Consider the following 16714-nt stretch of genomic DNA (forward strand, 5'->3'; position numbering starts at 1 on the left):
GGCTAGGCTGGTGTGATCCCACACTCATTTCTAGTAATCCTTTCTTAGGGTCCTTCCTTGGGCTGCACACCTGGAAGTTCAATTCAGGGTGGGACGTCACACATCCCAAGAAGGAAGGGGGACAGGGGTGCCTGGGTGGCTCAGTTCGTTAAGCATCTGATTCTTGGTTTCGGCTCAGGTTGTGATCTCCTGGTTCCTGGGTTCAAGCCCCCTGTTGGGCTCTTTGGGGACAGAAGGCAGCCTGCTTGGGATTCTCTCTCCCTGCCCTCCCCCCTGCTTATGCATGCGCATGCGCCCTCTCTGCCCCTCTCAAAATAAATAAATAAACATTTTTTTTTTTATCAACGTTTTTTATTTATTTTTGGGACAGAGAGAGACAGAGCATGAACGAGGGAGGGGCAGAGAGAGAGGGAGACACAGAATCGGAAACAGGCTCCAGGCTCCGAGCCATCAGCCCAGAGCCCGACGCGGGGCTCGAACTCACGGACCGCGAGATCGTGACCTGGCTGAAGTCGGACGCTTAACCGACTGCGCCACCCAGGCGCCCCAACATTTTTTTTTTTAAAGCAAGAAGGAGGATAGCGAATTTTTATTTGTAGTGGCAGGAAAATTTTTAGGAAAAAAAAATACTTTTCATACTTTACCCCAGACTGGATTTTGACCAAAGAATTAAAATGAAATGTTTAATTGTCTCCTGTAAAACACTTACTATTGTCTGATTCTTTTCAACAAGAACATCCTGTGTTGTGATAGCTCATTGTGGTTTTGATTCCTGTTTCTCTGATGACTAATGCAGTTGAGCCCCATTTCGTGTCTGTTCGGCCATTTGCACAATACCTGCTTATATCTTTTAACTTTTTTTGCTCTTATTTGCCTTTTTCTTTTTTTTTTTTTTTTAATTTTTTTTTTTCAACATTTTTTATTTATTTTTGGGACAGAGAGAGACAGAGCATGAATGGGGGAGGGGCAGAGAGAGAGGGAGACACAGAATCAGAAACAGGCTCCAGGCTCTGAGCCATCAGCCCAGAGCCTGACACGGGGCTCGAACTCACGGACCGCGAGATCGTGACCTGGCTGAAGTCGGACGCTTAACCGACTGCGCCACCCAGGCGCCCCTTATTTGCCTTTTTCTAACTGATTTAATATTTTGCAAATGAATCCAGTTGTTTGTAGGGTATACATATTATAAGGCTGATTCCTGGGGCGCCTAGGTGGATGAGTCGGTTAAGCGTCTGGCTTCGGCTCAGGTCATGATCTCATGGTTTGTAAGTTCAAGCTCCATGTTGGGCTCTGTGCTGACAGCTCAGAGCCTGGAGCCTGCTTTGGATTTTGTGTCCCCCCCTCTCTCTGCCCCTCCCATGCTCATGCTCTGTCTCTCTCATTCTCTCAATAATAAATAAATGTTTAAAAAAATTTAGAAAGGCTGTTTCCTTATTTTGTATAATACACAGTCATTTATTTTTTGAAGTGAAGTTCTTCTGTGGATCAAATTAATACAGTTCATTGTGTTTTGAGGTTCAAGTCCCTTTTCCCTTCAGTGCCATTTCTGAAATATTTCTAGCCTGTGCCCATGAATTTTGTAGACCTGGGGAGGGGACTGAAGTAACATCATATCTGGAGATGTACAAATTTCTGTAAATGTGTAGTTAGGCATTTGTGTGAAATGTGGTAACTCCTTTTGCTTCAAATCACCTCTACCCCACTGTCCAGTCCCAACTGTGCAGGCCATTTGTGAGTCTCTCTACATGATTTCTGCAGGTCCTGGGTTTCCGTATCCTGTTTTCATCCGCTACAATTCCACCCACCATCTTCCACACCAGTGTTTTCTGTAGCAGCCTGCCTTTTAGAGTATCTCCATCCTATGAAGGGCCAAGCTGTAAAGATGGTGCACGTGACAGATGTTTTGGCTATCTTGAAGAGTCCCCAGCTCTTCCACCTACATGATCAAGAAGAGAATCCAGAAACCATCCCCATAAGCAGTCCAGGGGCTCTGAAAGCTTCTCATGAAACATTTAGGCATTTCCAGTATCTTCCAGTGACTGGGCCTCACCCAGCTGTGAGCCAAATCCAGGAGCTCTGCCGGCAATGGCTGCAGCCCGAGACCCACACCAAGCAGCAGATGATGGAACGACTGGTGCTGGAACAGTTTCTGAGCACCCTACCGGAGGAGGTGCAGACCTGGGTGAGGTCAAAACAGCCTAAGAACAGCAAGGAGGCAGGAGCCCTGGTGGCCGGCTTGATCCAAGCATGTGGGGAGAAAGGTGAGAGAGGAAGGAAGCAACTGCCATTTCCACTTATTGAACATCCCCTGTGTGCATGGCATGTAAAAGGAGATGAATAAAAACTTGTCAGGGGCGCCTGGGCAGCTCATTCGGTTAAGTGTCTGACTCCTGGCTTCAGCTCAGGTCATGATCTCACAGTTCATGGGTTCAAGCCCCACATTGGGCTCTGCACTAATGTTGTGGAGCCTGCTTGGGTTTCTCTCTCTCCTTCACTCTCTCTGCCCCTCCCCTACTTATGTGCGTACTCTCTAGCAAAATACACTTAAAAATTTGTCAAAAGAATAAGTGAATGAATTTTATAATCCAGTCTAATCTGCCTCATAGGAGATGGAAGAAGTTTGGGGCTTGGCTTTTGCTTTTAATATTTACTATTTCTTGGGGTGCCTGGGTGGCTCAGGCGGTTAAGTGTTGGACTTCACTTCAGGTCATGATCTCGCGGTTTATGAGTTCGAGCCCCACGAGCTGTCAGCTGTGCTGACAGCTGGGAGCCTGGAGCCTGCTTCAGATTCTGTGTCTCCTTCTCTCTCTGTCCCTCTCCCACTTGTGCTCTGTCTCTCTCTATCAAAAATAAATAAATGTAAAAAAAGTTTTTAATATTTACTATTTCTCTGAGAGTATACCTTCTCTCCAGCTTTGTTGTCCCCTGCTCCATTTATTATCCAGCCTAAACTTTAGTACCAACACAAAACAAAACAATACACACAGCCAGAAAAATGAGGGTATAAAATGTGAGATAAACAAGGCCTGGAAGTTTAACCTCTACCAAAATGTGGGCTCTTGGAAACTCAAGTTTCCAGATTGGGATTTTAATAATGAAAGAAGGGTATTTTAATAGTGAAAGAAAAAAGCCATTTATTCCTCATAGTCCTTTGAACAAAAATGATACTAAAAACAAAGTATTGTTTAGGAGTATTATATAGAGAGAGGGGGAGAGAGAGATGGATAGGGGGAGAGATAGAGGCACACAAAGGAACAAAAAATATGAATATAAGACTACAGTTATCTCTGGAGAAAAGGCTGGGTTGTGGACAGGAAAAAGCACATGAGTAGGTGTAAGTTATTGGGAATGTTCTAGATTGGGGGTTGGGTAGTGAATTCACAGGCATTAATTATACTTGTAAATGAATACATTTAAAATAAGTAGGGTCGTGCGTGGTTTAGTACGGATATCGTGAATTAAGGATCGTTAACTAACCCAATTCTGTGCACCTTCATCCCTTGAAAGAATTTGGAAGACGGTACACGTTGGATACTTCCAATGTACTACATCCTAGGTGTTTTATACATAACTAATTTATTTACTTCTCTTAATAGCTCTTGAAATAGTTACTACCTTATTTTGTACAGGAGACAGAGGCACAAAGAGGTTGCATAACTTGCCCACAATTGTACCCGGCAGTCAGGATTCCTATCCCGCAGCTGGCTGCAGCATCTATACTCCAACCATAGTGTTATACTGCCGCCGGTGGACATAGGGGATATTGCCCCAGAAGTTAAAAACTTGGCCAAAGGGCCAGAGCTATTAACAAATGGAGCTCGAATTCAGGGAAAAGGAAAGAAAGCTCCCTAGGATATGAGGAAGAAACAACAGATTGATGAAAGGTGCACTTGGGAAGAGACTACAGGCAGGGCAGGCCTTCAAGGTGCAGGTTTCTGTGGGGAATGTGGTGGCCGTCTTCTAGATCAGTGAATGAAAAAGATGTAGGAAAAGCTTGAAGAGCTGCCACTTTAACATGCTTTGTGTGTGTGTTGTACATGTAATGCTTAATCCTTATAAGATCCCTTCCGAGCATAGGTATTATTATTTCTGTCTTACAGTTGAGAAACTGAACAGTGAGGCTGGGAACCACTGGTAAAAAGGGAACTTGCACTTCATGTGGAAGGCAGTGGGGAGTCATTGAAGGGTTTAGAGCTGGGAAACGCCCAGAGCTCTTTTTTGGAACTTGCTATATTGAGAGGAGGAAAGATTTCTCTGGTTTTTCTCTTACAGGAAGTCCAGGACTGCTGCTGTCTTCTATGGCAGGGGCGGGGTTGATGTGGGGTGGCAAGCCACTCTCTGTGTCTGTGGGTGCTGCCAGACTGAACTCAGTTCCGTGGTCATTCCTTTCTCCCTTCAAGGTTTCCCTGCTCAGGACTTTGTCCTTGCCGAAAAGAGGAACACCAGAAAACAAAAGAAGGACACAGAGATGTCTGAAAACCCCTTATCTGCTGGACCCCAGGTGAGTCAGTCTTTCTTCTGACTTCTTCTCCAAATGGGGATCTCACCTTCCTGATTTCCAGACCTTCCCTTTCCAGTTAAACCACATTCTCACTTTCTGTTAAGTCTTTATATAAGTATCACCTAAGTGAGCCTTTCCCTGGCTACCCTGTTTAAAATTTGTTCCTGACTCTATATCCTTCTCTGCTTTATTTTTCTCTGTTGTTCTTAATCACCATCCCAGGACATTTTCCCTCTTTTTCTATTTCTTGCATTAATTGGTTTGTTTGTTTGTTTTCTTAGTATTCCAGTTTATGCCCAGTGTTGGCTTATTCAAAACAACCCTCATGTGGTTTGCACTGTTATGCTCCTTTATATTTGAAACAAATGGCAGCTAATATAGGGACATAGTACTGTTGAGAGGTTTTATTTTTTTTCAAAAATACTCTCCTTATGTTCATGTTAAATCATATTTTGAAACCTAAATGATAATTAATGGAATTAATGAATTTATGAATTCATAAATAATGAAATTAATGAAATCAATACACTGCGTTTCCTTTAGAACCAGAAAAAAGCCTCATGGGGGTTGGCGATTAGGAAGAAATAGTCTAAAAAGATTCCTTGAGGGGAGAGACAAGGAAAAAAAGTTTGAGAAACACTGCTCTAGAAGATCTGCTCCTGTGAGTGGCCCTCTGTCCCTACAGTGTCCATCTAAGGAGCAGCTGTGCTCAGCTTCAGTGGGTGGTGCCATGTGAGAATGTGGGCTCAGGTCTCCGGTCTTCCGACTTCTGGTTTTAAAACTCCAGTTAATAATATTAAATCTACAATTTTTTTGGTGTCGGCAGTTAATATGAATTTTAAATATTTAAAATAATAAAAAAATCATAATAAAAGCCAGATAAACCCCTCTGTAGTTGCTGGGCAGCCAGTACATGACTTCTAGTTAAATCAGTTGTTCATTGATCTGCATAATGTTTTCCTGAAAACACAAGAGATGTGTATTAATAAAGTGTGTATCATATTCTCATGTAGTCTTCTAGTATGCACTTTTTAACCTTAGGTTATCAAGATGGTTGTGTGTAACTGTGGTTAATTGGTTTGCATTGCTGGAATATTATTCCATTCTGTGACTCTACCATTTCTTCTACTCTAAACGGACATTTGGGTTGTTTCCAGGTTTTGGATGTTACAAACAGCACTATTAAGAATATCTGTCTCCAAATACACATGAACAAATATACCTAGGAATAGAATTTCTGGGTCCAGAGTAGTTTACCAATTTACATTTCCTTTAGCATCTAGCAAGAGGTCCCATGGGTCCACATACTAGATAACATTTGGTATTGTCAGACTTACTAAGTTTTGTCAGTTGCATGGATATAAATGGTACTTTGTTGTTTTTATTTGCATTTCTCTGTTAATATGATTGAATATCTATGAGCTCTTTGGGTTTTACAGATGAGTCACGGAGGCTTCAGTACCCACACTCACAAAGACGATAAGAACCAGAGTCAGGACTTAAACTTAAGTCTCTGATTCCTGAGGCTGAGGTATACTGCTCAGCTTCCAGTTACGCATATTCATTATTTGTTTATTAGGTGGCTTAAAAGGATCTTCTTCCTCCAATCCAAACTTGTCGTAGTTAGCAGCAGGAACTGTCTTAGAAATTTTCCCTCTTTCCTTGTACTTCAAGACAGAAGGGTACTTTACTAAGTCCCTACACCCTCTGGATTACAACACTTGGGTTAGAAGCTTTCTGCCGGTCTGAATGCTTTATGTTCAGTCCTCTCTCATCAGACTCCTCTCCCCCCTTAGGATAATCTCTGGATGTTGACCATTTAGAATTGTTTCTGGTATTTTAGGAGTTGGTGACTTTCCAGGATGTGGCTGTGGACTTCAGCCTGGAGGAACTGACCTACCTTAGTGCTGCTCAGAGGAATCTCTATCGGGAGGTGATGCTGGAGAATTACAGGAACCTGGTCTCCTTAGGTAAGGCCGTCTTCTCCATGGAACTTGGTTTCTGTCTGATAAGGCAGTAGTTCTCACCTCTTTCCTCTCCTCACATCAGGAACGTCTGTAACGGTGATTCACCACATCTGAATCTCAACCCAGACCAGGGACAGTATTTTAATATCAAATTCAGTTACTCATCATAGAGGTAACATTGAGTACTTAATATGTGTTATCAGGCACTAGTCTAAGCACTGCACCTGTCCTAACTCCTTTATTCCTCATATTAGTTCCGTGAGGGGGAGATATATTTCTTGTTATTTTTATTATTACTGCCACTTTACATATGAGGAAACTGTCTTGGGAAAGTTAAATTACTTGTCTAAAACCACACAGCTACTAAGTGGCTGACTGGGGTGTGACCCTAAGCGGTTCAGCCCCAGGATCTGTTCCCTGAAATTAAATAGCTGTACTGCCAGACAGGGGTTTGCTTCATCAGGTCTTGGTGCAGTAGAAGGCTCATGGTGATTTAAAAAAAATTTTTTTTGGGGCGCCTGGGTGGCGCAGTCGGTTAAGCGTCCGACTTCAGCCAGGTCACGATCTCGTGGTCCGTGAGTTCGAGCCCCGCGTCGGGCTCTGGGCTGATGGCTCGGAGCCTGGAGCCTGTTTCCGATTCTGTGTCTCCCTCTCTCTCTGACCCTCCCCCGTTCATGCTCTGTCTCTCTCTATCCCAAAAATAAATAAAAAAACGTTGAAAAAAAAAATTTAAAAAAAAAAAATTTTTTTTAATGTTTATTTATTATCGAGAGACAGAGAGAGATAGAGCATGAGCCAGGGAGGGGCACAGAGAGAGAGGGAGGCACAGAATCTGAAGCAGACTCCAGGCTCTGAGCTGTCAGCACAGAGCCTGATGCGGGGCTCGAACCCATGAACTGTGAGATCATGACCTGAGCTGAAGTCAGACACTTTGACTGAGCCACCCAGGCAACCCACGTGGTGATGTTTTTTGAATGCGTGAAGGAATCGATGAAACTTTCAGGAGCTCCAAAGGCTTCTGCTGGACTTAAACTTTTAGAGTCAGAGATTCCCAGTCTCTCTTCACATCCAGAGGCAAGGTGGTTTGCCTCTCCTGACAGGCTACATGTTTTTGTTGCCAGTGTCAGGATCCTCATTTTAGTAGCTTTTTGGGGGGCCCTGAGGTCTCCTGAAACACACAATCAAAACCAAACAGCATTCCACTGGCAGCAAGCTGGTGCTCTGGTCCTTGTGAAGTCAGAGACCTGGGGGGTGGGGCAGGGGTTGGGGGTGCCTTACTTCAAACCTGGCACAAGAGTGTGTAATGTGAACCATGACTTTTATTGGTCACGAAGAAGGCAAAAAGAGTGCCTTTTCCAGTGTAACTCTTCTCTCAGTTACCATATTTGTGACTTAAAATAGAGGGAATAAATCAGTTTTACCTCTTCAGCCCTCATGCGGTGACCCAGAGGCATTTCTGTCTTGTGATGCTTTGACCTCTTGCGTCACTGAAGGTTTGGGGTTAGTTGAGATCTTACATATCACCCAGGATGTTGTCTTCCTAAGTGTGGGGTGGGTATGGTGGGTTAGACCCAAGGGTATTTTGGGTAGTAAATCTTGTTGGTCTCCCATCTGAGTAAAGAGAGAGCAGACCTGAGGCCCTAAGCCTTAGACCGGCAGCACTCAGTAATCTTCATTTCTGGTGGAGCTATTGCTCTACTACCTTAAGGGTTTTTTCTTTTTTTGCAAATAACAGTGGTTTCTGTTTTTAACGTTGATATAAAGCTTCCATTTAAATTAAGTGTATTTAGGGGCGCCTGGGTGGCGCAGTCGGTTAAGCGTCCGACTTCAGCCAGGTCACGATCTCGCGGTCCGTGAGTTCGAGCCCCGCGTCGGGCTCTGGGCTGATGGCTCGGAGCCTGGAGCCTGTTTCCGATTCTGTGTCTCCCTCTCTCTCTGCCCCTCCCCCGTTCATGCTCTGTCTCTCTCTGTCCCAAAAATAAATAAAAAACGTTGAAAAAATATTTAAAAAAAAAAATAAAGTGTATTTAAGTTAAAAAAAAGAGGTGATCTAAAGAGAAGCATTAAGGGGCATCTGGGTGGCTCCATCAGTTAAGTGTCCGACTCGATTTCACCTCAGGTCATGATCTCACAGATCATGAGATTGAGTGCCACATCAGGCTGTGTACTGCTTGGGATTCTCTCTCCTTTCTCTACCCCTCCCCCTGTGCACTTGTGCACACATGCTCTCTTTCTCTCAAAATAAGTAAATAAATAAACATTTTTTAAAAAGAAATAAAAGTATTAAACACTAAACACTACTATAAATGGCACACAGATAGGGCTGAAATGGGAGGGTCAGTAATAAATTTGTCAGCGTGCCAGGTTGCGGTATAGGTAATGGATGAGGATTCCTGTTCTTGTGGATGTTATTAATGCCAGTGCAGTGAGACAGACAGTAAGCAAGGAAATAACGAGGTGGTGTCTTCGTTCGTTTGGTCTGCTGTAATAGAACACCACAGAATGGCTGGCTTCTGAACAGCAGATCTTTATTTATCACAGTCCTGGAGTCTGGAAGTTCAAGATCGGGGGGCCAGCACAGTCAGGTGAGGGCTCTCTTCTAGGTCACAGGCTTCTTGATGTCTCCTCACTTGGTGGAAAGGGCCAGGGAATCTCTCTGAAGCCTCTCTTAATAGGGTTACTAATCCCATCCATGGGGACTCCACCCTCATGACTGAAGTACCCCGCAAAGGCCCACCTCCTATCACCACCACACTGGGCATTAGGATTTCCACATATGAATTTTACAGGGACAGGAACATCCAGACCATGGCAGGTGGTATGCAAATGACTTAAGTTTGGGAAATAAAGAAGTAGGGGAAAAGGAGCATTTCACGACCAAGGGAATGAAGGTATCACAGGAGGAAGAGAACCACATGTCGTTTACTTTTTGAGCAGCTATGACATCAGATCCCCCAGGCTGAAGTAGAGAGCCCAGCACACTGTCCTCGGGTTTTATTCTAGAGCAGAGTTTTTTAGCCGTGGCACAGCTGACATGTGGGCCAGATCGTTGCTTGCTGTGGAGGAATGTCCTGGGCATTTCAAGATGTTTAGTGGCCTCCCTGGCCCCTGTACTAGATATCAATAGCCTTCCTTCCTCTCTGAACTTGTGACAACCAAAAATGCTCCAGACAATGCCACCTGTCCCTTGGGCCCTGATCAATCTTTAGAAATGGGCTTCATTTTTCTTTCTTGTGCATTTGCATCTTCCTTATTATTGCAGAGTCTTTAGAGCCTAGGCTGGGAGTTGCTGTGGGTCAGGGAAGAATCCCCCAGTTATGAGTCTCCTTCTTCAACAGGGTACCAGTTCTCTAAACCTGACATTATCTCACAGCTGGAAGAGGAGGAGTCACATGTGAGGGAGGAAGACAGCGATACAGAGATGCATCATGGTGAGTAGAGAGCAGAGAGCCCATGGAAACCGGAATCGTGGGAAGACAGGCTGGGGGCTGGGAGCTGTGGTCAGAGGGCATTCTTCAGGGTCCGCTCAGGCCAGGGAGGGGGCCGGTAGGCGCGCTTGACTCAGGGCTCTCAAGGCTTCACCCCCTGTGGGCACTTAGTACCTCCTTTTGTCTTCTCTTCTTGCTGACTGAGCTCTTCTCCTGCCTGGTTCCAGGGACGCCGTTTCCCTTTTCTCTAGTGTTCCAACCCCTGCGCTTTTTCACGCCCTTGCCTCTGCAGCTAGAAGTCCCAGGTCTTTCCTTTTTAACTCAGACAAGAGAAAACCTTGGCATGACACCACTCTTCCTTCCACTTGCCTCCTATGTTCCCTCATGCCAGGTCTTCAGATTTGACATGCAGAGGCTCCCCTCCCCTTCCCTCCTTTACCCTCACAATCTCGTTTCCATCCCCCCACCTTTGCCAACACACACACACACTCTCTGTCTTTCCCTCTCCCTCTCTCACACTGTGTTCTACCAATATTGTTATGACTTCAGGACAAGAACCTTCTAGACTTTACCTTTTCCAACTCTGTGGCTACAATATGATAACATTTGCCATCTTTATGAAATCCTTTCCTTCTCTGAGTTGGGTCACTGTGTATCAGCCAGGATCGTCGTTGTCCTTCAGTGCCTCTCAATAGAAAACCACACCAACACTGTATAAGCCGGAGGGGGGATTATTAGCTTACAGTACCGCTTATGTGGACCTCAGGGATCATTGGAAATGGGGGCTCAGTGATGTTATCAAACGCCTACTTTCATTTCCTCTTGTCACTCTGCCAACAAATCCTAGATCTGCTTTCTTCTTTCCATGCAAGGAGAGAGAGAAAGAGAGAGACAGACAGAGAGAGACAGAGAGACAGAGAAAGAAAGAGAAAGAGAAAGCAGGTGAGTCCAAGAAGCATTGTCATGAGTGAGGAAGCTTCAGTGTTCCATTTGGGTTCTGTCCCACTCCTGAACCAGTAGCTGTGCCCAGTCTAGTGCTGATCAGTGCAGCCCTCCCTGCCTTGTCCTGTGTGGGCAGAGAAGTGGATGTCCCAATAAAATTCAAGGATCTACCGTGGGGACTCTTCTACCTGCCTCTGTGTTGCCTTCAGTGTCTTCTTTAGTCTGTTCATTCACTCTTTGGCTCACTCGGTCATTCCATACATATTTACTGAGCCTCTGTGGTGGGCCAGCCCTGTCCTAGGTTCTGTGGATACAGTAACAAATCCCTTCCCCCATGGAGCTTGCCTTCTAGTGGGGGTGATGGTTGATACCCAGGCAAATAATAGAGTCTGAGTGTAAAGCAGACAGTGACAAATGGGAGGCTGCTGAAGCCAGGACTGTCAGGAAAGAACTCACTGAGGAATATTTGAACGAGATGGAGGGGGAGCCACATAGAAATCTTGAGGGAGAATGTTACAGGCAGGGGGAATAGCAAATTCAGAGGCCCCAAGGTTGGAATGAGCTTGGGTGTTCCAGAAACAGGAAGAAAAGCAATATGGTCTGAGTAAGGTGGAGGGGACAGGGGATGAGGTTGAGGAGACAGACAGAGGTTTTGAGCCATGGAATGAGGTGTTATTATTGACACCATAGAATTGTGTTGTCTCATGTAGTGGCCACTAGACACATGTAGTTGAATTTACACCAATTAAAAGTACATAAATTTAAATTCAGTCACACCAGCTGCATTTCAAGTGTTCATTACCAATGTGTGGCTAGTGGCTACGTATCAGACGGCAAAAATATAGATGATTTGCCTCATTTCAGGGCATTCCACTGGGCAGCACTGTTCTAGAAAGACCGCTCTGGCGATTCTGTGGAAAATGGGCTTTAGGAAGAGCAGCAGAGAAACCAGTCGGGAGTCTGCTCTTGCAGGCTAAAGCTCGTGGAGGCCGGTGCTGGGATTGTAGAGGACAGGTTTGGGGGACTCTGTGAGGAGAGCTGGCAGAACAGCTATCTCAGTCCTCCATGTTTGAGTCAGCTCCTCAAAGACCGTTTCCCGAAACATCTAATCCACTGTGATGGGTCTGGTTATCCCCATCCTGATGCGTGCCTGATCGTAGTCTGGCTCTGCTATCTCATCTGTCCTCTGCCCACACACCGTGATGTCTGCCAGGATGCCACCTTTGATTTCCTTGGCTTCAGTTTCTTTACCACCCAGGGGGTTGCCTTTGTATAAAGCATAAAGTTTTGACTACTACTACTCTCAGAAGAAAATCCAAACTTTTAGCAAAACATTTAAATCCCTGTCAATCTGCGGGAGACCAGTTCTTTTTGTTCCCTTTCTTCGGTTTCTACAATGTGTCTCTGTGAGGAAGGAATAGAGGAAATTTTACATTTCTTTTAGATGGGGAAAAAAGACCTAAAACCAAAGATCTAACTCCAGAGCAAAGCCTGCCTGTGGAAAAGCCATCCTTGGGGGTGGGAATGGAGGATTTACAGGTAGGTAACTTCTTCAGTGTCCACGAAGGAGAGTCTTCTCCTGATGGTCCAACAGACTTGTACCAGGTCGACCAGGAGAAACTTTCAAGTCCTATAAAGATGAGTGAGCCCGAGACCCCCGCTCAGGAAAGAGGCCATGACAGTGATGATTTTGAAAGAAGCTCAGATCTCACTAAACAGTCAGAAGGTCCTCCAGGAAAGGACCCCCAGCAATGTGCTACTCCTGGAATTGTCACCAGCCCCCAGCCAGTGGTTGATGAGCCTTTGCTCCAAGAGAACAGAGACAACAGATGTGGATTTTGCGAAAGAACTTTTATCACCCAAAGAGCTCGTGAGAGACATGAGCAGTTGCATGCTGGGAAGAAACCCTTTGAATGTAAACGATGTGGAGAAGCCTTCAACCTCATGCCACACCTCACCAGACGTCAGAGGACTCATTCCAGTGAGAAGTCTCGTGGATGCAGTAAAGGTAGAAAGTCTTTCACCTGGCACACAAACACGTGTGGCCGTGTAAGAACTCAGGGTCAGGAAGACTACTTCGAATGTTTCCAGTGTGGCAGAGCCTTTATCCAGGATGTGCATCTTTTCCAACATCTCAAAGCCCACGAGGCAGCCAAAGCTCTTCCCCCTAGGTTGCCCCGCACTAAGACGTATTTCATTCGCTATCAGCGGAAACATGACTATATTGGAGAGAGAGCCTGTCAGTGTTGTGACTGTGGCAAAGCCTTCAGCAGGACTTCACACCTCATTCAACACTATCGAATTCACGCCCAAGAGAGGCCTTACCAGTGTAAGCTGTGCGGGAAATGTTTCAGCCGACCCTCCTACCTCACTCAACATTATCAGCTCCATTCTCAAGAGAAAGCTGATGAGTGCAATTCCCACTGAAAACCTCTAGTCAGAGAACATTCTCAACATCGTTGGCTTCATTCTGGAGAGAGACCCTCTGAATGTGAGAAGGCCTTCCGCCATCCCTCACAATTTCATCATGGTGTGATTTTTAAAATGGCGAATAGTTGCAAGGGTATACAACAGTCTTTCTGCAAAAGAAGATTCAGCACATGTGTCAGTAGTCACACAGATGAAAATCCTTACAAAGAATATCTTTGTTGCATAGGAAAGAAGCTAATAGAGTTTGCCTTTCTTTGGTGGTATTCGTAGATGGAAAAACTTCATTTAAAAAAAAATTTAAATCCAAGTTAGTTAACATATAGTGTAGTCTGGTTTTCAGGAATAGAATTTAGTGATTCGTCACTTACATGTAACACCCAGTGCTCATCTCAACAAGTGCCCTCCTTAATGCTCATCACCCATTAGCCCATCCCCTCACCCAACACCCCGCCAGCAACCCTCAGGTTGTTCTGTGTATTTAAGAGTCTCTTACGGTTTGCCTCCCTCTCTGTTTTCATCTTATTGGAAAAACCTTCATTTTGACACCGTGACAAAAAGTTTGTGACTGGCAGTTGGGCTCCAGGCAGGCAATCTATTCCCAAGTTTTTCTAGAAGTGTTTACATACAGTAACATCACCACGTGGGATGCATCAACCCAGAGCATGGTTAAAAAAGATTTTCAAGCTGTGCTTATAGTAATTTAGCCACAAAGCTGATGTAATTGGTATTTACACAGTACGTCATAATTTACAAAACATTGCCATGTATATTATTTTATTTGATCTTTTAAGGAATGCTGCAGTGTACCTAGTGAGCACATCTGTTGTGTTTTTATAGGTAAAGCAAACTTGAAAGTCCCAAGTTGTCAGTTGTGACCTAGGTTGTAAGGGATGAAGTAGGAACTAAACCCAGGTTCTGTGGGTTTTTTTTTGTGATTTCATGAGACATTTATTTCATATTTTGATGTTCAACCCAGGCTTGCTTTATTCCTGCCATATCCTCTCAGAAGAACAGGTACAGTAGGATACCGAGTTCAGCCACCTTCCTCTTGAGCAGTCCCGGCACTGTTTCATGTGAAATCAGAGGAAGACACTCACAGTATTAGAGGTTCAGAAAGCTTTCTTAGGGTGAAGTTTTGATAGCCATTTCTCTCAGGATTTAGGATTTGAGATGCTAACTTGTGAAAGTATATTTTTGCTAAACACTTCCTTGTAATTGTTCTTATAGATCATAAAACCATTACTGATCAAGTAGAGTTTTTTGGTAGTTTCCTATAGTTGTCTGAGGGGTTGTGGTTTCTTATTTCCCTTCTCCCCCCTTTAAACAAATCTTGTTTGAGAGCTTTCTTGGGCTCTGGCACTGTTAGCATGCCAACTTCACCTAAAATCCTAATGCAATGCAGAACACACTTCCTTTTAAAGGTATGAGCCCTGAATTGCACTAAAAATCTCTTTAATACCATATTGCTATAATGATAAAGGCTCTCCATCACTGCCTTGCCTGCTGGTCAAATACAAAGACACATGGTAACCAGCTGGACCTGGAGTCCCAGAACCTGACTCCTTGCCTGGAAGGGGGGTTGTTGCTGTTGTTACTCGCTGCCCAGCTTTTTCTCTTCCAGCCATTTTGAGGCTGGTTTACAATAGGCGGCTCCAAAGTCATGAAATTAAAAACAAACAGGACTCATCAGAACTTGATGAGCCAAATGAGCGTTAGCTGCACACCCCCCCTTCTTCATTTCCAAAGTTCTTGATGAAACAGACCTCATGGGCTGGCCCTATTTTCTAATCACAGTCCCCTCTTCAACACACCATAAACTGATTAATGATCTTGTCACCACTACCACAAGAGGAAACGATGTCAATGCATCTTGTTCATCATGGTGATGGTAATTAGCCTTGATGCCTTGATTTAAAATGGCGTGCGCTGGGTTTTTCTGTTGTAAAGTTGCTATTGATTTCCCTTTGTAGTCAATAAATTTCTCGCTGGAGAAACTTTGAGACCATGCAAGCACAGATCTTCCTCGACTTACAGTGAGATTTTCTCCTGATAAAACCTGGCATACATTGAAAGTATCGTAAGCCAAAAATTAATTTAATGTGCCTAATCTACTGAACATCATAGCTTAGCATAGCCCACCTTAAATGTGCTCAGAAAACTTATGTTAGCCTACAGCTGGGCAAAATTATCTAATCCAAAGCCTATTTTATGATTAAGTGTTGAATATCTCATGTTGTTTACTGAATACCGTACTGAAAGTGAAAACCAGAATGACTGCATGGGTACATAATGTTTGTGTGCTGGTGGTTTACTCTGGTTGCGAGGCTGACAGGGAGCTGGGGCTTGCTGTCACTGCGCAGTATCATAAGTGAGTATTGTACCACATACGATTGCCTGGGAAAAGATCCAAATTCAAAATCTGAAGTATGGTTTCAAGCGAATGCATGCTGCTTTTGCACCATTGTAAAGTCAGACAGTCATAAGTTGAACCATCATAAGTCGGGGCCATCTCTATCCAGCTTCTCCTCAAACTTTAAGTCACTAAAGTTTAGCATCTAGCACGCGGATCTTGTCTACAGCCATTGTTACTCTGTGCATTATTACTCTACTGTCACTGCAATAGCAATGGTGAATTTTTATTTCTCTCCTTCCTTCTACACGTAGTAATTAGAATTCTCCTGTGAGGAAGAGTTGCCTTCCCTATTTATTTACTCAGTAATGTTTTTTATAGCAGTATGGATTCATGGATATTTACTTTATCTTATGGGTTGTAATTTAGTACTATTGGTATTCATTTGTTCAGATTCTTTCAGCTTTGGCTGTATGGCATTGGCCAGCTTCCAACCCTGTCATGTTGGCTCCTCGACCTTTTCAACAAGCTCCCATTCTTTTCTGAACACTTCTAACTTGTTATACCCTCCTTAATCTCTCTCCCTTCACTTCCAAGTAAACCCTGCTGTAACTTCTTGATGGCTTCTCTCTCCTGTCCTGTGAAATCTGCTTCTTTCCCCAAGGCTATCAGTTTATTCAGGCTCTTATCAATCTCAGCCATTCCACTTCTCCCTTCACCATTTTTGCAAAATCTGCATTATATCAGGATTGTGATTCACTTAATACATTTCTTTCAATTGTCTCATCCCTGTTTTTTGAAACTTTAATATACTACTTTAAAAGGAAAATATTAAGTCACCTCAAACAAAGGGTTTTACCCAGGCTATAATCAGATTTCCCTGGTTGTTGCTAAGATGTCTTTTTACAGTTGGCCTATTTGAATCAGATCCAAACATGGTCCACAAATTGCATTTGGTTGTCTGATCTCGAGTCTTAATCTACAGCAGTCTCCTCTTTTTAATTTTGCTTAAGTTTATTTTTTTTAAGTTTAAAAATATTTTTATATTATTATTATTTTTTAAAATTTATTTATTCTGAGAGAGGGAGAGAGCACA

The 16714-nt window shown here is 43.9% G+C and overlaps 1 protein-coding gene across 1 annotated transcript in view; it reads left to right on the plus strand.

Moving 5' to 3' along the window:
- LOC131499477 (zinc finger protein 215-like) overlaps positions 1-16714 on the plus strand; it is a 62553-nt gene that overhangs the window by 2587 nt on the left and 43252 nt on the right. The window contains exons 2-5 of the mRNA XM_058707516.1: positions 1759-2261; positions 4401-4501; positions 6345-6471; positions 9807-9899. Of these exons, the coding sequence (XP_058563499.1) occupies positions 1862-2261; positions 4401-4501; positions 6345-6471; positions 9807-9899 (721 nt within the window). The 5' untranslated portion in view covers positions 1759-1861. The remainder of the gene's footprint in view (positions 1-1758; positions 2262-4400; positions 4502-6344; positions 6472-9806; positions 9900-16714) is intronic.

Source organism: Neofelis nebulosa, chromosome 17 (genome assembly GCF_028018385.1).
Source record: "Neofelis nebulosa isolate mNeoNeb1 chromosome 17, mNeoNeb1.pri, whole genome shotgun sequence".
Lineage (NCBI taxonomy): Eukaryota > Metazoa > Chordata > Mammalia > Carnivora > Felidae > Neofelis > Neofelis nebulosa.